The 20539-nt window shown below is 46.4% G+C and overlaps 1 protein-coding gene across 6 annotated transcripts in view; it reads right to left on the bottom strand.

The window, feature by feature from the left end:
* Window positions 1-20539, bottom strand: part of UNC13D (unc-13 homolog D) — a 66743-nt gene that overhangs the window by 19113 nt on the left and 27091 nt on the right. For all 6 annotated transcript variants that reach the window (XR_014005540.1, XM_081185090.1, XM_081185089.1 and 3 more), the window contains 22 exons: window positions 19850-19957; window positions 18555-18614; window positions 17876-17942; window positions 17502-17694; window positions 16034-16078; window positions 15580-15651; window positions 15172-15241; window positions 14103-14207; window positions 13112-13204; window positions 12802-12905; window positions 11854-11971; window positions 11143-11267; window positions 10139-10229; window positions 9638-9694; window positions 9206-9303; window positions 7878-7929; window positions 6401-6531; window positions 4987-5107; window positions 3094-3237; window positions 1799-1897; window positions 1060-1266; window positions 191-259 (listed from right to left, as the gene is read on the bottom strand). Coding sequence is in view for 5 of the 6 variants with exons in the window: in XM_081185090.1 (XP_081041216.1) it covers window positions 191-259; window positions 1060-1266; window positions 1799-1897; window positions 3094-3237; window positions 4987-5107; window positions 6401-6531; window positions 7878-7929; window positions 9206-9303; window positions 9638-9694; window positions 10139-10229; window positions 11143-11267; window positions 11854-11971; window positions 12802-12905; window positions 13112-13204; window positions 14103-14207; window positions 15172-15241; window positions 15580-15651; window positions 16034-16078; window positions 17502-17694; window positions 17876-17942; window positions 18555-18614; window positions 19850-19957 (2229 nt within the window). In the remaining variant the exon portion in view is untranslated. The remainder of the gene's footprint in view (window positions 1-190; window positions 260-1059; window positions 1267-1798; window positions 1898-3093; window positions 3238-4986; window positions 5108-6400; window positions 6532-7877; window positions 7930-9205; window positions 9304-9637; window positions 9695-10138; window positions 10230-11142; window positions 11268-11853; window positions 11972-12801; window positions 12906-13111; window positions 13205-14102; window positions 14208-15171; window positions 15242-15579; window positions 15652-16033; window positions 16079-17501; window positions 17695-17875; window positions 17943-18554; window positions 18615-19849; window positions 19958-20539) is intronic.

Here is a 20539-nt window from a genome sequence, read left to right as displayed (position 1 = left end):
GAAGGCATAGATATTACAGTTCAAGGCCGAGAGTTAAAACCAGAGGCATTACTAGTTTTGGTTGTGGTTTCTTTTGAATGTAGGACTAGCTAAGGCAGCATACGAGACATGGATAGGGCAAAAGAGACACGTTTAGCACAACAGCATGTAGCCTAGAAAAAATAGTTTGTTCCGGCATTCCAAGACTCACATCTTCTGGGTCCCTGGAAGCGCTGCAGGTATACAGCTCCTGGATGTGTCTGGCAATTCCAGCATGCAGCTGTCAAAATAAAAACGCATGTGCTTACTACTACTTGAGGGAAGATGCTCTGCAAGTGCTCAAAGCAGTTCACATACATTATCTTAGTAATCACTGCATTAGTCAGGTATGGAAGGCTGCCATTACATTCCGATATAACATACTTTTTCTACAGTGGAGGAAGAGATGAGGAAGAGCAGCAAGCAGAGAATGGGGACCAAGAACAGCAGCAGCAGCCAGTGAGCACCCTTCTTCAACCTCAATCTTGGAACCACCTCTGCCAACGGTGTGTCTATTTGCTAGTTTTTACAACATTTCTGCTCCTTTAGACAAGGAACTACCGGGGGCACTGAAGGGCAAAACTCACTGGCAAAGCATTTGCTTTGCATGAATAAAAAGTCCAGGTGGGAAATGCTGGATAGCTGCTGCTAGTTAATGTAAACAATCTTGAACAAGATAGGCTATTTGGCCTGAGCCTCGTATGAAGACAGCTTCCCATGAAGGTTCCCCCCTCTCCTCTTCTGCTCTGGCTTCTGAAATTTCACACAGAGCAGTGAAACAAATGTTACTGTTTTCATACAAATCTTGGGTTACTTGAGATGCTGAATTGTATGGCCCCTACAAAATCCTGCATGCTCAGTATGGCTCTTGTACAGAAGTGCAGAATGCACACAGCTTTATCTTAGGGAGCCGTAACCACGGGTTGCAAAACACGGACTGTCTCGTGTTGGCCCCATTCTGCCATTTCCAACCATGCCCCTCCCAGACCTTTCCCTGCCAGATTGAGCTTATCAAGAGGAAAGCCAAGGCTGCCGGGTTACTTTGCTTGCCAGGGTCTGCACAACGCCACGGATCTCGTTGTTGAGGCAAGTGACGGTAGCCTGAAGCTGGTGGTGCAAGGTGTGCTGGATCTGCTCTGGCGCAATGACCGCTCCCGTCTTCTGCTCCAGGCGCGCCCAGTCCAGCTGGGACGGCAGCTTCAGGATCATCATGCGGAGCTGCTCGATGTTGTTCACCACAACGCAGAGCTGGCGGGGGGAGAAATAAAGCAAGAAACCGATGCATTCCACCTGCCTGTGAAGCAGCATGGCAGAATTCTGTAGCCTCAAGAGTTGGCAGGTGTTATGTCCTGAATAGGATTCAGAATGCAGCAGTTTGATTGGTCCTAGAACAATAGGATTCAGAATGCAGCAGTCTGATTGGTCCTAGAACAATAGGATTCAGAATTCAGCAGTCTGATTGGTCCTAAAACAATAGGATCCAAAATGCAGCAGTCTGATTGGTCCTCAGGAGCCACCCAATCCAACTCCAGGTGGAAGTGAATCCACAACCTGATTGGCCTACAGGAGAATCCCAGAATTAGCCAATCACGTGGGCCCATTGTGTAACTAATGTATATAAAGCAGACATTTCGGGGGAACTGACATTCCTCACTACTATGAGCTGAATAAAGAGCATGAAATCCACACTTGACTCCGAGTATATTTCAGCGGGACTTCTCCACCTCCCAAAAGCCTACTTGAACAACGCCCTTTGTCAGAAACTGGCTCCATCGCTCACCCTGTTTGCTGCTTCTCCCTCTTTGTGTTTCTTTGATGACAACTCCTCTGCCCTTGTCTTGATCAGTCGGCAGTACATCAGAGCAATTTTACATATGTCCTAAGAAGTCAAAAAAGGAAGTCGCTTGAGGATGTTGTGCTCTATGGAGGTAAAGACTCCCAATGCATCAGTTCATCACTTGGATTTCACTGCTTCCTACAAGGATGTGGGAAGGTGTAGGCAGAGGCGATTCCTTCATCAGACAATAAGAGCATCGTAAGAATGAAATACATCTGGTCTGGGGGGTAATTCGGGTCATTAGGGATCAAAGGGGTGGCAAGCGGGCAAGAAATATACAGTGGTACCTCAGGTTACAGACGCTTCAGGTTACAGACGCTTCAGGTTACAGACTCTGCTAGGCCAGAAATAGTACCTTGGGCTAAGAACTTTGCTTCAGGATGAGAACAGAAATCGCGCAGCAGCAGCAGCAGCAGCAGGAGGCCCCATTAGCTAAAGTGGTGCTTCAGGTTAAGAACAGTTTCAGGTTAAAAATGGACCTCCAGAACGAATTAAGTTCTTAACCCAAGGTACCACTGTATTTAAGAAATAAGAATAATTAACAAACAAATATTCCAATCCTCTATCCCAAATTAAGGTGGGTTCTTTTTTTCCATTGGAATAATGTATTTCTTCTTTTCTGAAGTACTACTTCTCAGAGTACAATGAAAGAGAAAGTGTAAAAAACTGTGAGACCAGGTGCAAGCGCAAAGCATTGGGCTTTTTTGTTGTTTCAGCTGCTCTTGACCTGCTTGATTGTTTTTGGGTCTCGTTGTTTATGCCTCTTTGGGGACTATAGGTTCTCAGCTGGCATCCTTGTTTCCAGCATCTTAAAAGTTTCAAGTGCAAGATTCATGTACAAAGTCATTTACAGTAGGGTGGATCTTCCCCAACATTCGTAGGACTTGTTTCTGTGCATCACACTGGATCTCAGTGTTACTAAATTGGAACATCTGGCTCTGTACTACACCTCCAGGGCTAATGTGAAGATCCATCAGCTCTTGCACTTCCTGAATGTTATGACACAGTTCTCCAATCGAAAAGCTGTATCAAAATATATTTAGAAGTATGTGCAGTATACTGAAAAACAATGCATTTTAAAATATATACTTTTTTAAAAAAATACATGGGTATTTAAATGCTACTTTTGAATAGATTTCTGCACAAATTCACAATTAATGTGGAAACAAGAGTGAAAAGACTTACGAGTGGATCACAGATGAAAGTGAAACATAGCCCATTCCCTACTGTATACGCACCTCAACAAATTTCACCATGATCATGAAGGCCTCTTCAGGATCCGGCCAGTCCAGCTGCTGCCAGGTCTTTACCATCTGAGCATAGCAAGTTGATAAGTCCACCGTGGATGTGCTGTGCTTATTCAGCTCTCCTAGTGGTGTCAGCTGAAGAGAAACAAAAGAAAGGAAACGGGCATAAATAATCAAGTGCAGATTTGTTGAGTGCTTCATTTAATTTGGAGCCTGAATCTCTAGAACAAAAGGGGATTTTCACACCTGGCTGGCTGTTCCTCCAATCACTTAATTTAGAATGCTCCACTTACTTCAGTGATGTTGGTCCAGTGGAAGTAGCTATTAGGACTCACTTAAATGCACTGCTTTTTTCTGGGGGGGGGGGACAGTGCAGGGGTATGCATACCCCTAAACATTTTGTGTATCTAAGTTTGGCCTCATTGAGGGGTAGTATTTCAATATGAGTAGGAAAATTAGAGTACCTCTCTCATTTTTTTAAGGAAAAAAAGCACTGCTTAAATGTGTCTTCAACCTAATAGTGATGATGATGATTTTGCACACATTGTTCCTTTTGGGATTTAATCCCGCTTTGCATCTCACCAGAACGGTCACCATTTCTATTGGCAAAAGTCACCTGTTAATGCAGGAGATTCTTTACAGTGGTGCCTCGCAAGACGAAATTAATTCGTTCCGCAAGTCTCTTCGTCTTGCGAGTTTTTCGTCTTGCGATGCACGGTTTCCCATAGGAATGCACTGAAAATCAATTAATGCGTTCCTAGGGAAACCGCCTTCAGACCAGGTCCGGGGACAGTCTGTCCCCGGACCTCTTCTGAAGGCTGGGGGGGGGAAAGGGCTTTTCTTCCCACACCCAGCATTTTAAAAAAACCCGGGACAGCGGAGGACTTCTCCGCTGTCCGGGCGATCTTAAAATGCTGGCGGGCGGCATTTTAAAATCGCCCCGGGACAGCGGAGGACTTCTCTGCTGTCCGGGGCGATTTAAAAGCCCCTGGGAAGGCAGGCAGGGGGGACAAAGACTTTTGCCCCCCGCCAGCCTTCAGAAGAGGTCCTGGACCTCTTCTGAAGGCGGGCGGGGGGCGAAAGTCTTTGCTCCCCCCCGCCTGCCTTCAAAAGCCCTCCGGGACAGGCAGGCAGGGGGGAGCAAAGACTTTCGCCCCCCGCCCGCCTTCAGAAGAGGTCCAGGACCTCTTCTGAAGGCGGGCGGGGGGGCGAAAGTCTTTGCTCCCCCCCGCCTGCCTTCAAAAGCCCTCCGGGACAGCGGAGAAACGCGCTGTGTTTCTCCGCTCTCCCGGGAAGGCAGGCAGGGGGGAACAAAGACTTTCGCCCCCCGCCCGCCTTCAGAAGGTGTTCCCTCCCCGCCGCCCGGCTTCGGAGCATCGTTCCGAAGCCGGGCGGCGGGGGCAGGTGTTCCCGCCCCGCCGCCCGGCGGGGGCAGGTGTTCCCTCCCCGCCGCCCGGCTTCGGAGCATCGTTCCGAAGCCGGACGGCGGGAGGAGGTGTTCCCGCCCCGCCGCCCGGCTTCGGAGCATCGTTCCGAAGCCGGGCGGCAGGGGCAGGTGTTCCCTCCCCGCCACCCGGCTTCGGAGCATCGTTCCGAAGCCCGGCGGTGGCGGGAGGAGACGTTCCCGCCCCACCGCCCGGCTTCGGAGGAGGTCCGAGGACAGTGGGGAAGACGACGCGCTGCGCTTCCCCGCTGTCCCGGATATTTCCCTATGGGCTGTCGTCTTGTGAAGCAAGCCCATAGGGAAATTCGTCTTGCGAAGCGCCTCCAAAACGGAAAACCCTTTCGTCTAGCGGGTTTTCCGTCTTGCGAGGCGTTCGTCTTGCGAAGTACCACTGTATATGAATGCCATAAGGCTGAAAGCAATGGGGATCCATTCATTACCTGGTCTACCTGGATAGCTCTCTGAGTCCTTTCTAAGGCTATGGTGTATGCCTTCTGAAGCCACTTGGGGATGGCTTCCTTGAACCACTGGTGGTAGTTTGTCAGTTCAAGAGGACCTTCCCTGGAAAGAAAAGATACAAAACCAGAACCTACTTAACCCAGCAGATTCAATAACTGAGACTAAGTCATGTAACTTGTGCTAAATTTCTGCCTGAATTTGCTCCATGGACTAGTCATCCTGGTCAGGGGCAACAATAGCAAGGCTGTCCCAACAGGCCCTTCCTTGTGCATTTTTGCACACCACTCCCAATCTCCAAGCAGTGCAGGATTCCAGGGGTTCCAAGGTTCATGTTTCCTTCTGAAACCATACTGGACCCTGCATGGCTTTGCAAATGTACTGGCAGCTTTATTGCTGCAGTACTATCATGTTAATGAGGCACAGCAGAGACTGGTGTCTTTATGATCTATGGTTTATTTGCATATATATACAACCCGAGCATATGATGGAGGGGTTTGCAGCATTAATGCCCCAAAAGGATCTTTTTTCTCCCAATAGCTACAAGCCTTGGATTCAAACAGATATCAAACACTGCTCTCAGGGTGCTGCTCTAACTCCCTCTCCGGCTTTTTGCTTTACTTCTAGGTTACATCACTGCCACTTTCAACTCTAAACTCAGGCTTTGTCCTTCTAACTATCTCTGAGTTGAGGGAGGGGCCCCACACATTTGCTATTTTGCTATCTCACATAGAGCCCCCTTTCCTTTGTTTCCTTTAATGGCCCATCACCCAGGCAATCACTTCAATACACAGTAAGATAAGGTAAAGGTAAAGGGACCCCTGACCATTAGGTCCAGTTGTGACTGACTCTGGGGTTGCGGTGCTCATCTCGATTTATTGGCCGAGGGAGCCGGCGTACAGCTTCCGGGTCATGTGGCCAGCATGACTAAGCCACTTCTGGCGAACCAGAGCAGCGCACGAAACGCCGTTTACCTTCCCGCCAGAGTGGTACCTATTGGCTATTGACGTGCTTTCGAACTGCTAGGTTGGCAGGAGCAGGGACCAAGCAACGGGCGCTCACCCCATTGCAGGGATTTGAACCGCCAACCTTCTAATCAGCAAGTCCTAGGCTCTGTGGTTTAACCCACACAGTAAGATAGCCTGGCTTATTTTAAAAAAAAAACACTTGCTGGATTCAGGGGTTGGGATGACCTCACATGCAGCCTGCTCCCGCCCCCAAACTCATAACACTATAAGCACACAAGAATGCACATGCGCGCGCGCACACACACACACACACACACACACTCAGAAATGGCCACACACTAGTGAAATGGATAAGGAGCCTCCATGTGGTGGCCATAAGAACAGACCCAAGGCTGAAAGCAAAAGCTTTGACCTTCAAAGAGGTCAGCACCTGTTGCACACAAGGTCCTTCATGCGATATAGTTCCTGCAGGCTGAGATAGAGCTGGAAAAGACTTTCTGCTGTGAGCTGGGACATGCCACTGTCAATCTTTCTCAGCTGCTCCTTGACATAATGGGAAACCTAGAATGGCAACAAAAACTAGAGTTGGCCAATGAGAACTGGTGTACGTGCAGCAGGACCTGCAACCCAGAGGGCAAACAGCCGTTCCTATTGACTCAGGGAAGACTCATTTGATAAGGTGTGCTTTGGGTAGCCTTTGAAAACTATTATTTTAAAAATTCAGCTGGCCTACAACACAACTGGTCAGATACTGGAAAATCCCGGCCCTAAGGGGTACGGTCAGGACCAAGCTTCCTCAAACTCGGCCCTCCAGATGTTTTTGGCTTACAACTCCCATGGTCCCTAGCTAGCAGAACCAGTGGTCAGGGATGATGGGAATTGTAGTCTCAAAACATCGGGAGGGCTGAGTTTGAGGAAGCTTGGTCAGGACTGTCACAATATGCATCCTGCTCAGATGCAAGCCCTGCATGGTTTGCTATTATTGTAGCTGCTGCTCCTCTACCACCCATCATCTGCCTGGGAATCAAGGCCGTCACTGCCAGGTAAGTGAGGGTGGCAACGACGGAGTCATACTGGGGCCTGTGTTTCTCTCCCCACATTTTCCAACCTCTACGATGCAGAAAATTGGATCCGTAATGGCTAGGGTTCTCAGTCTACAAAGAGGATGTATGTATGCCTTATTTTTTAATTGATGCCATTGTTCCAAACATGCAAAGGGCTTTTTAATAGGCTAACCAGGACACTCCACCCAAGGCCCTGAACCTTCAATAGGCACATGAAGCGAAAGGATAACCACAGAGCATTTCCACCTAGAGAAGAACCTGAAGGATTGCACATATTTGTGGCATATTAATCCTGAATGGATCTGCCACGTGACCTGTCACAGGGCTTATTTGCAAAAAAGGGTTTACATTAAAAAGAAAAACACTGCCAAAAAAAACCACCCCACCCCATTTTGAATCCGTGTGTAATGACTGATGGTGTAAATATGTTCCCGGAGCATCTACAACATCAAAACACTCAAGAGAAGCTATGCCCAGAAACTCACACCAAAAACAAGCAGGGTTTCTTAGCACCTGAGCTGGACTGCATGTACTCACAGGGCTGGTTGGCACACACACTGATTCAAAGCCAATATGAAATGGACCTATGAACCAGTCCTGAGATGAAACATGAACATAGCTGGTTCAGGGCAAGTGAAGCTTCATCGCGAATAAGACTCAGGTGAATCTCACCACCCACTGGAACTAGCCGACAAAGCCCAGAGTTCTTGCTTATGACAAAAAATAAAAATAAAAATTGAGGCAGCCGCTGCTTCATCCTTTCCCCAGTCTCTTCCACCACTGCTGTGGCACATAAAAGAACTGGAGTCCTCTTTGCAACTGACCCACAAAGCAGCTACTCACCTGCGCCTGCATTTCGAGATACGCAATTGAGAAGAGGTCCACTCTGACAGTGCTACACAGGAGGAGGAGGAGGAGGAAGAAACAGGTGGTCAGAAATGTGCCAAGACACTGTATCACTGAATCCTTTCAGGCCTGGTAATAAGGAATCTGAAGCTAGAGGCCCAGAGCTAGATCCAGCCCCTTTCAGTACCAATCAAGCTGGACCCCCAGAACTGTCAACCAAAAGGCAAGCAGGTTACACAGAGTAATTCATAGCTGTCATGCTGGGACTTGCCAACAGTTGCTGCAAACTGGGAAAGGGTTCCTGGGCTCGGGGTTCCTGCTTGTGTGTACAGGCATCTGCTTGGCTGCTGTGAGAGCAGGATGCTGGACTTTATGGGGCATGGGCCTGATCCAGCAGGCTCTTCTTAAGTTCCTATGTCCATTTTGAGGAAGGATAATGTCAGGGAACTGACATCGGAGGGAGAGGCGAAGGGGAGGCTCCCAGATGATGCTGGCGAAGGACCCAGCAGCAGGGGGAGAAACAGCTCAGTGGAGGGGGAAGCCATTCAGCGCAACACCAGGGATAAAGGGGGGCAGACGGGGGGGAATTGGAGAGAGGGCTCCAGGACTCTTCACTGGACATCAGTGAGGAGAGCCCAGGTCCTCCGCTACCCACGCCTTCCCTGCGCAGAAGACTCCCGCGCACTGAGAGGAGGAGGAGGAGACTGGGTGTCAAACAACTTTTATGTTGGAAGAGGTTCAAGAAACGCCCACTGACGGATTCTGCCAGTGACTGAGGCAGCCACGATGAGAAGGGGCTGTGCAGTCAGAAAGGTTTAACAAGGCAAATTAACCGAGAAAGGCACCAGTTTACCCACAAGTAACTCATACCTATTACAGATAAGGAGAGGCCCTGTCCTCAAAAGTATCCAAAAACAGTAGCTAAAAATGTCAGAAATATCTGAGGAATTGCAGATGTGAGAGATTTAAACAACATCAAAAGATTAAATTTCTAGGCCAGGGAGTGGTACAAAATAAGTCAATTTGAATGCCTAACCAGATTTAAATTTGACGTTAAAATTTTTCTTTCTGACTTCATGATAACAAGTCAGGCGATACATGCATACATAAGTGTGTGTGTGTATGTGTATTTAAGTAAAGTAATATTTAAAATAAACAATAGTTAATTCTCCTGGGAAGAATGGGCAACTATAACACTGGGGTAAGATTCTGCTATGCTTGGTCTCAACCGCTTGGACCTTCTGTTGCTGAATAAAGATTTTGGGACATATTTCTTGAGCGGAGAGACGGAACAGGGAACAGAAAAATGTCTTCCAGAGACTTACTTGGTGAAATATTTGTTATAGGTTTTGTGGCTCCGCTGGAGATCTGCATTCACCTCCAGAAGAAGAGTGACCAGGGCCTTCCCGCACTCCTCCATAGTCTGCAAAAGGAATGGAGAAGGGAACAGGCAGTGCTTTTTTTGAGGTGGTAAGCACCAGTACGCCATATCGCCACCTCTCTCCCCCCTCCCAATCTCACCTCTGCCACTTGCCAGCTAATGATTAAGGAAGGCGCTGGTGGCCTTATCTGAAATTGCCTGGATTACATTTAACTACAAATGAGAGCTCATTTGGGTCTATCCATATGGACAAGAAATGCAATGTGTGAAGCACTGCCTACTTTCATCCATCCCAGAATCTATAAGATGCAGAATTCAACAACCCAGCAACATGCTCTCAGTGAAAGCTCTGTCCAACTAAAACACACACACACACCTTTACCATCGGCTTCAGGTGCTGCTTCTTCATCTGGAACCACTCAGCTGTTCCAGTCTGAGAAAACAGGACAAGGAATGAGTACTACAGTCACGTTCCACCACATGCTTCCAAGCGCATTAAAAGTCCACATTCAGATGTGAAGTCAGGGATTAGTCACATCTGAACAATGTATTATCTGGGGCCATGGTTGGAAGCTGCATTGTGCCAGATATTCAAAGATCACACAAGACAGGGAGAAAGTTTCTGGGGTCACAGACTGATCTTTTGAGCCTTCTGGAAAATGCTACTTGCTGAACAGACTCTCTGAAGAAAAGCTGACGAATGGATTTCTCTAGGGTGGCAGTCACAGACAACCCAAAGCCCAGCACTGGTGGTCAGTTTTGGAAAACAGGATTAGACTAACCATTTTCTAGCTCCAGCTCCACACTGGAGGAAGAAATATAGAAGCCCTCAATATCTCAATGCGAGCTTGGGGGGAAAGGCCCAGTGGCCATGTACCTTGAGTGCCTCTGTCACCATTTCCTGAAGGTCAGGGGTTTCTGTACAAAGTTCTCTGAAGGCTTTCATTTTACACATCTGCACCAAGAGTCTGTGTGGCAATGAAAAAAAGCATTGATGAAGTTTAATGCTATTTGAATAAAGGTTTAGGATTTATTTTCCTACAGCCTAGGACCCTCGTACCTACGGGACCGCCTCTCCTGGTATGTCCCACAGAGGACCTTACGGTCTTCAAATAAAAATATGTTGGAGATCCCGGGCCACAGGGAGGTTAGGCTGCCTCAACCAGAGCCAGGGCTTTTTCCGCTGTGGCTCCGATCTGGTGGAACGCTCTGTCACAAAACACTAGGGCCCTGCGGGACTTGACATCTGCCTGCAAGACGGAGTTGTTCTGCCAGGCCTTTGGCCAAGCCACAGTCTGACCCCCTCTCTTCTTTTGTATCCTCATAGAACTCTAACCCAATGGTTGCCATTAATTTGATTCTGAATAGATTTTAGAATGTATTTTAATTCAATGACTGTGTGGTTTTATGTACTGTGCTATTTTTACTTCTTGTTAGCCGCTCTGAACCCGGCTTTGGCTGGGGAGGGCAGGATACAAATAAAAATGTATTATTATTATCACACATGAGTTGCGATCTCTCTTCTAGCAGGGCTCTTAATGGCTTTCCACACATCAACCCTAGCACCCTTAAAGACCACCTTCGGTTAGGAGTTTGACGAATGGGGTTACAGTGGTGCTGATCCCTTCTGGAAGGGCCATTCCAGAAAATGACTCTGGGTAATCTGTTACACTCCATCCTTTTCGTCCTTCAGTGTTCTGTCTTATCCCTCAATATTTTAGCATCTATACAGATGCAAAAGGAGAAATCCTCTGTAGGCTTGGACTGACTGTGTCATCAGTATGCAGATATGGCACACAGCTCTGCCTCTTTTCTCCTAAGCCAAGGTGTGGGGAGGGCTGATTGTGGTCCTTTTCATAGGGAAGCTTTGTGACAGCTCACCTGAGCAGTGATTGTAGCTTCTTTGTAGAATTAGGAGCAGAAAGCGGAAAGACAATCTGGTACTTCCGGATTAGAGAAATCCCATAAGCCAGCAAGGACTGAAAAGAGTCGGCCAGTTCTACATTCTGAGGAAAGAAACAAATATTTGTGTGTGTGTGTGTGTGTATCAGACCTAGTGAGAAGTACCTTTTGAGAGAAATGAGTCGCCCAAGAAAGATCAAAGGCTGTGTTGAGAAAAGAAAGCACTCAGGATTGATTAATTTAAATAATGTTATTATTTACACCACACCCATCAACTCTGTGTGGCTTCCAGAAAAATATAAAAACATATTAAAATGTCAGACATTTAAAACTCCTCAAAGCAGCTCACAAAACCTCAAAGCAGTTTACACCTCAAAGCCGGTTTCACCCCCAACCCTTCCTCCTCCTCTGTCGGTAACGAGAGCCATACAGATCTTCCAAAATGACCCAAAAGCAGAACGAAAAGACACAAGAAAGTACAAAAACCTGGTAAAGGGCAACCACAGCACTGAGAGGTGCCAAGTAGTGGTCATTTTTGCATGCTTAAGTATTCATGTGCATAAGTGTTGCTGCATCAGACCACATGGGGGACTCAGCAGGAACTCCTTTTAGGTTAAACATGGTTCAAAGGCTGTCTCCTGCTGGACAGGCATATTCTACTCTACTAGCAATTTCAGGTTTCTTTCTTACCTGCTCCTGTCTTAATCGACCTTCCACCCACTGGTACTCTATGCTGGTGATCTGGTGAAGCAGGCAGCTGCTGTCAAACTCCAAGTTCTGGTAAAGCTTGCTGTAAGCCAGCCAGTGCCTGTGTCAAGCAAGGAGAGGTCACACAATAAGCACTGAAATCTCTTCATCTCTTTGCAGAAAACGGGGGATTGGTTTTCTTAATGTCTCTCGGGGTGGAATTTAGATTTTTGTAGAATTATCATAGAGTTGGAAGGGATCCTGAGGGTCATCTAATCCAACCCCCTGCAGTGCCGGAATCCTGTCCATAGCTGACCCTGAGTGGACTTGAACCATCAACCTTCTGGTTGACAGCCACAAGCACTGACCCATTGTGCCACCTCCAGGCTGAAGAAGCTGAAACTGGTTATTGGAGATTGCTAAGTGATGAGAGAGGAGAGAGTTCTTCTGTCAATAGTAAATAGCTCTGGAAAGGTCTATTCAAAGAAAGGTGGGGTCACAATGTGTGCATAGTATATGGAAATGAATCAAACTCATGAATGGGATTCTAGGACTGACAGAGGAATCAGCAGAAGGCATCTGTGACTAAAGGCACCATCAGATGACTTCCATCTCAATTTGTTTACAAAGAGATTAGAGGACATTGGCTACTTAATGAGCATTTGTTCTGATTTGTTTGTGAGGAGGTTAGATGAGGTTGCATCAAAGCCAGTGTTATCCCACACCCTCCAGTGCATTTCCCTATCACTTGGTCCACATCAGAAAAAAATCCAATCTTTTGGGGGAAGCAGACTTGTTAAGCAAGACCTCCCAACCAACTATGACCTGAATTTGATTGAATCCCACCCGAAAATAGCAACAATCCTAATTCCTAATGCCATTTGATTGCTGAAGTAACTTCCACATGGCAATAGCTGCTGCCTCGGGTGGAAGAGTGCAGGAGATACTCACGCCATAACCTGGTGGAAGTCTGAAATATCTTTTTGTGTAGCATGCAGATACAAGATTGTACTGGCATGTTTGCTCAACTCTCCATTCCAGGAAGTGCTGCCCACCTGCAAGGGAAAGGAAGGAGACTGTAGCAGTCCTGTTGACATCATGACAGCTTTGAGAAGCTCTAGCAACCAGTTGCTCTGTGAGACTCTTGCTTTGTGCTTCTTTCTGCTGAAGCTCAGTTTCCATTTAGCGCCACTTACCTAGATTAGATTATTGAACTAGATGGAAGGAAACAGGGAGTAACCAAGTCAAGTCTATCATTTACCTGGTGCTGAAGAAGCTCATAAGAAACCATCTGCTGAAGAAGGTGCCGGTGGACTGTGTAGCTTGGTTGTGTCTTGCTGGCTGAGGTGGCTCTCTAGAAAGGAAACAATGTCAGGCATCCAGCTTTTAGAAAGTGCTAGAAGAGGGTGTTCTCTGCATACGTACCACAGACTGGAATCAACTAACTGGGCCCCACCAGTGGAAGCCCACACAAAGACTTCTGCTAGCGAAATGAGGGCTTCCCTCCTCTCCACCTTCCTACATGCCTTCTGCCTCCCTCAATTGACTGGAAGGGGTCCAGAATAACCCCTGAAACAGCACATGGTGGGGGAAGATTGTTCCTCCAGGCAAGCGTTATGTTTAAAGCACATGGCTTCCCCAAAATAATCCTGGGAATGTAGTTTTCCCCTCACAGAGTGCAGTAAAAAATACATTACTAAATTCAATAAATAAGCATTTGCTGTCCTTTCATGACACCCAAAATCAGCTGCCTGAGGCAGGCACCTTACTCTGCCTAACGACAGAGCTGGCTCAGTTGCACACACACATTCCCACAACACTGGGGATTGCTGATCTCTACATGTTCAATCATAACATTGACCCATATTAGAACACCTGACAAAGTGTCTCTTATATCTCATTTACCTTCCTCCGAGATGTATAACCAAGGCAGGGTAGAAATATATGAGACAAAGCCCATACTAGTAAAAGACCAATTTCCCAATAGAGCTATAATAAGCCATAGCAGCAAAACAACACCGTTTCAGAACATCTGAATGTCATTTGAAAGGGTAAAGTCTTTACCACCTTTGGGAAGGTAACCAAAGACTGGGTCAAGCAAACCTCCAGCAGGAGGTGACAACACAGGAGAAAAAGCCTTGCACTTTGATGCCACGACAACCTAACCATCGAAGACTATAGCACATTGTTCAGAGCCCCCTCCCCAGCTGGCTTCATATCGCCCTCTAAATGGTAAGGGGCCACTCCCTTACCCTCTTATGCATAAAAAGGAACTGCAGGTGGCAATGTCCTCGGTTGGGGTAGGTTTCTGTGCGAGGTTCCAGCCTGCACCAGCGGTCGTCTCTGCCATGCAGGTCCTGTCCAAACAAAGAGAGAAAGCAGATGATGAAAAGAGAGGTTAGGATAGTTCTGGCAGGTGAATTAGAGGCATCTCCACTGAATTGTGTTAGTCTGCCATTCAAACCCTGGTAAACGGCTGCTGCACCAGCCTGAAATTGGCACAGGGATTGGGCCAAGATTGGGCACAATGCCCTCATGGGAGAGCAGTAGGGTCAGCTCAGGATCCAGTAGATCCCAGACTGGCTCAACTACTCACCCTCCAATTCAGGGCTTGCTGCAGGATGTTGTGGCAGGGACGCTGCCAGTGGCACTTCTACCCACGCGTTGGGTGGGTGAAACAGGGAGCTGTCACTCTGTGGGCAGAAGCCAACACATACGCCCCATGCCCAAAACAGAGGGGGTTTGGATTATAGCCTTTGATACATTGTGAAAAATTAAATAAATGTATTTTTTGAAAAACACAACAAAGCAATTCCGATTGCAGAACACACATTTTCAACATGACCGCAGCGTTTAATCAATTTGTTGCTATGGTTACAGTTTGGTAAATTACAGATTTGAACCTGCTCCCTCCAATCAGTGAGGTTGGAGTGACAACAAAAACCAACTCTGGAATCTAGATCTCTTTTAGTGGCACATACCATGCCAGCTGCCACACAGGTCCCATCTTCCCTGGACCACACTGGATTTAAAAAATAATAATGAACCAAGACGGCTTTCTTTATCTAAAGCAGGGATAGTTAAACTTCTTTGATTGACAGCCACACTTATCCTTAACCAACCCTCTGGGAGCCACATGCCAAACAATCTCACATGCACATTTGCAGGAGACACATAGAGAATCCCACCTCCCTAACTCAAAGTTTTGGTTAACCACTTTATGGCATGTGAATTATTTGTGAGGATTAACCATGGCTCAAGGAAGACCAGGATGCCAACAGGTAAAACATTGCCATGAAAATTCGCTCTTCCCTTCCTCACCTGCAGGCGAAGTACCACATTCCCCAGAAAGTCATCCTGCCCTTTGTCCTTGCGAGCTTCCTTAAAAATCCTGGAGAGGAAAAAGCAAACCAGAGAGGGTGAAATGGCAAGGTGAGACTTCTCTTGTACAGTGGCACCTCTGGATGTGAACGGGAACGCAACCCATTTTGAGCGTCTGCGCATGCGCGAGCACTGAAACCCGGAAGTAATGCGCTCTGTTACTTCCGGGTTGCTGCAAAGCGCAACCCGAAAATGCTCAACCCGAAGCTACTTCAACCCAAGGTATGACTGTACAGAAGAGCACAGAATATTGTTCCATTTTGTTCTTCAAATGCCTTTTCTTGCTTGTCCAATAGCCTCTCTGGATGACCCTACATTAACGTGAAAAGGCCCATGCTTAGTACAAACCTCTTCAGGCCATGGAGGTCTGTCAACTCTCCCAGTTTGTGGCGCACAGTTTCGACATCATCATCCGAGTCCCTACAAGAAACAGATTAATAATAATAATAATTTATTATTTGTACCCCGCCCATCTGGCTGGGTTTCCCCAGACACTCTGAGCGGCTTCCAACAAAGACCAAAAATACACTAAAATGTCACACATTAAAAACTTCCCTGAACAGGGCTGCCTGATTTAAAGATGTACAAGTGAAACAGAGAGAGAGAGATGGAAACAAAATGAGAAGAGTAATAGCCAAAATCACAATTTAGTATTCTGGGCAGATGGACTGACATTAGCAGAGTGGTATATTTCTGTGAGGGTGCAATGTTAGGCCTGACCAACTCCATAGAGATCTTTGAAGGCATACAAATGTCACACAGGGTACAAGTGCTGTGAGGAATAACACCCAACCCTACTTACCACATGTCTAGATGTAACCAGGCGTTCTCTATATCTTTAAACTCCCTGGAAGGTAAAATTGGAACAATTTATTAATGCAATGAATATGGAGTTGAAAATTCACTCCATTTTTATTCCACCTTTCCTCCAAGAAACTGAAAAGTGGCCCATATATAACCAAAAATAAATAATGTTGCAATTAAAGCAAACTATGATTACAGCTAACAATATACCAAAGGATAAGCAGCTGCACAGGCAACAGAACTTCTATCAGTCAGTAATGCAAATGAAGGACTTGGGTGCGTTTCCTTCTGGAGAATGTGGTGTTGTCACTCTTCCCAAGGATGCCAGATAATTAAATAGATGGGATGTAAAAGGACCATTTAAGTCCAGTGTTTCCCAAACCTGGGTCTCTAGCTGTTTTGGGACCATAGTTCCTATCAGTTCCTGACCACTGGTCCTGCGAGCTAGGGATGATGGGAGTTGTGGTCCAAAAACAGCTGGAGACCTAAGTTTGGGAAACATCGATTTAGTCAAAGCGAACTTTCAACCAGGGTTCTGCCTTCTGATACAATTAAGCAACATAGTGTAATATGTAACATTATTTATATTTTGATATATGTGCTCTTAGAGAGTTCAATACAGCACTGCTTTCATATTTTCGGTCTTGTTGCTGTTTATGCATTGCTAATTTTTCACCAGAAGCTAAAGAGGCACCTCTTTCCCCAGAACTTTGGAAATTGCTGATGTTGGGAACCACCCTGATAATTTTAATCACCTGCTTTTCTACCCCACTGATGTTTTGTTTTATTCTTTTGACATTTTATAGCGTTCACTGTTTATTTTACTATTTTTACATGATGCCTTTCTGCCTTGTGAACATATGGCGAAGGGCACACTATGCATAAGGATTTATTTATATATTGGGCTTGTTAGCCACTTGCTACCTGAAAGCCTCCATGCAAACCTACATAACACATCTGAAAACATGAATATAAATACATTACACCATGAAAGCAAAACAGCCCCCATAACAGCCATATGTAAACAAGCATACCTCATTATGACAACCAGCTGATTATAGGCATTATTTTTAGAATTGTCCTGGATTTGCAGACAGCTATATATATTCATCTATCTGAGTCACCCTCAACCCAAACAGCAGCAGATCTTCTCATAGGGCAACAAACCACTTTCTCTGGGTTTGCCACCCTGCTGAATATTAGTCTGGATCTCATGGCAGTGGCCTGAAACCATGCTGCAAAACGTCAAATTACTAGAGAATCACGTCTCCAATAAGGATAACCTGCATACTACTCCTTTCGCCAGCTGCCAACCCCCTTGCTACTTTCATGGGCGATGCTCACATACACAGGAGAGGCAGATTTGGAGATCTGGTTCTTGCCTGTGGCTCCTGCAAGGACTGGGAAGAGGAAGCACCCCAAACTGTCAGAAGCAAAGCACACTCTCTTAAGGAAGCAAGACGTACAGGATAAAGGTTTCGTTCCACACAGGATTTAGAGTCTGGCTGATGATTTGGGTGCGGTGAGTCTGGTCTTCAGGGAGCAGATTCTTCACCACAGCCTTTGATCGCTTTTTGTTCTCTTGACGGGAGCCACCACTGCTGGAAGAGTCCCGAGTTTTCTCTTCTATCCCTAAGAGGCAGTAGGGGTCGCTGAATCCTGCAAGCACAGAAGTAGCTATTGAAACGTACAGGGATCGCTTTATATGTTAAGGCCCCCTCACCACCAGCAGGATGGGAGTTGGAAAATGTTCTCAGTGTTTTACAGGGAGAAGCCCACCCTGAGCTGAAGTAGGAACCATATTTTTAGGTTCAAAAGTCCCTTTGAGTTGTCCACTCACCACTGACATCTTTACCCAGAATGCCCCTTGCTTGCTTCACAGTTGCTTTAAGACAAAAAATTGGTTTCTGAAGAAGAAATAGAAAGAATACATTTAATTTGTGAGTCATTCAATCCTTCAAAAAACAGCACAGAACAGATCCTGGGAGTTTGCGAACAGACCTTGCAAACAGGGACAAGGATTGCTGGAGGAGACTGAAGAGTGAGCTTTTGGAGCCCGAGGGTTGTGTGTGTGTGGCTGATGGCTCTGTGGGAACACAGGATCTGAGGGAGAGGAGTTACAAATGAGAGGAAGCCAGGCTGAGGGAGGAGTTAGCAACCAGCAGAAGTCAAACTTCGCTCATTGCAGATCCTGGGAGCTTGCGACCAGACCTCACAAACAGGGGCATCTGCAAGGGCATTTAGCGGGGCAGTTTAAGGGGAAGGCCCAGAGTTCTGTCTCTTGGTGTGCATAGGACCAGAGACATGGGGGGCAAGGGAGCTGCTGCAGTGACCTCTAACACCTGTGCCATGTTTGTCATTCTGCCAGAGAACAAGCAAGTGCAAGCAGTTAGGAAAAACACTCATGGTGTGTGTGAAGTAGCTGGTGAGGGGCATGGCTAGGGAGAAGGTGTGGTCTGGAGAGAGTTATGAGTCCCAGATAAAGAGAAGGTCTGAGTTCTCTTCCCCTTAGACTTTACCTCTAGCTCTTTGACCCTCTGTAGTAGAATATCATGCTCTTCTGGATCCATATTGAAGGCCTGGTTGAGATATTGGAAAAGAAATAATTAGAGACCTACTTGTTTTTATAATACTGCATGAAGTGGGGCAAGTTTCATCACCTCGAGCTCAGTGAAGGGAGACAGCATCGAGCAAGCATGCTAAGAGTAGTCCCTTATAGCCTTGACATGGATTATTTTAGATTACACATAAAATAGAGCTGAGGAACTGATAGCTCTCCAGACTACAATTCCCATCACCCCTGACAACTGGTGATGCTGGCAGGAGCTGACAGGAACTAGAGTCCCAACAATAACTGGAGGGCCACAGGTTCCCCATGCTTGGCTTAAAAGAAGAACAATTTGTTACAGTTCTTAGGGCTTCAGTTTTCGTTGTCTCTTGATGTCTCAGGATAGCTGCTTGCACATTCTCCGTACGTACATCTTTCCTGACCATTGGATCAGCAGGCTATTTGGGTCAGCTTTTAGAGGCTGTCTTTCAAACAGCATTAATTCTGTGCCCAAACAGACACCCATCCCAGTAGAGACCAAATTGCTTGATTGAATATCACTTTTATTGCAAAACATAAGGGGGACCATAACCCTCTGTGGGAGTGGGAAGTAGCAAAGAATTGTGAAAGCCACCTTGAAAAAGGGTGGGTATCCACAATGTCAAATTATGAAATTAAAAGGAAGAGAGAAGAAAGGAACCCTGATGGTGGAAGAGGCAATAATACCCAGATATAGAAAAGAGATGCTGAGGAAAGGTTAGTACATCTTTCAAATGGCACCAACTTTAAATAAATATTAATGTGGGCTGGGACAGGACACAGAATATGGTGCAGACAGAACATCTTTCTGCTGTTTATTTTCTAAGGCAAGTTGTACCAAAATTATCTACTGCAGAACATCCTAAGCCTAGCCACTAGCTTTCTGAAAAAGGCAATTTCAGGTGGCCTCTCAAACATCAGGCCTTCTTAAGGAATGAAGCCTAGCAAGTAAAGTTTTGTCTGTTGGCTTCTACCGTCACCATTATTTGCCTGCAGTTCTTCTCTGATAAATGGACTCCATATAGCAGAGAATAAACACTTTCCTCAAGATGTCATTTGAGATGTCTTGTGGGTGTGACGGTGGTAGGGATATTAACAAAACTGAGACAGTCATTTCTTGCAGTGGGAGGAAAAGAAATGGGCAAGGCAAGAACACAACCCCAGAGATGGATGCCAGACTTTAGGCTGGATATTAATGAGACAAGATGGACTTGGCTTTCACCTGACCTTCTGCACATATGTGTACAGCTCATCTGGATCAGCAACATGGGTAAGTTCTGGTTTGCCCAAGCGATGGAGAATGGTGTAGAGGACCTCTTCATATAGCAGGGTGCGCTGCAACAGCACATTAGAAACAGATCAAAACAAAGGCAAAGTCTTCTGGGTTACTGTCCCTGCATTCTTACTTTATTGTGGATTGGTTAACCAAAGTGAACCTTGAACAGAATAAGGTTGTTGTTCATGAGGGAAGGGTTTTTCATACTATTAATCCATTTTAACATATCTCAGGGCTGGATTTCATGATGTAGAACCAGAGAAGTGGAAGTAGCCAGAAGACCATCTGATTCAAACCAATTATCACATGGCAGAGGGCAGAACCCCCTTCCAACTTGCCATGACCAACTCCCTTCCTTTTGGACTAACACAGCACTTTGACTTCAGCTCTAGAGGCATGCCTATTGTGTCTCAAGGCAGACTGATGCCAACAGGACCTTGGAGGAGGGAGATTCCAATGGTGCCCCTAGCACCTATGGAGATCATCACCCAGAAAGCTGCCCCAGTCAGAAAGAACCTAATACACCATGACTGGCCCTACTCTCCAATGTTAGATCCTCAAAATCCCCCAGGAGCAGAAACAGCAGCAGATCTGAGTAGAGAACCAGCCCAGAAAGTGCAAAGTGCAGCATATATCTGACA

This window comes from Podarcis bocagei (assembly GCF_964188305.1).
Source record: "Podarcis bocagei genome assembly, chromosome: 2".
In the NCBI taxonomy this organism is placed as follows: domain Eukaryota; kingdom Metazoa; phylum Chordata; class Lepidosauria; order Squamata; family Lacertidae; genus Podarcis; species Podarcis bocagei.
The sequence above is the reverse complement of the archived record's forward strand: the minus strand, read 5'-3'. Positions and strand labels throughout refer to the sequence as shown.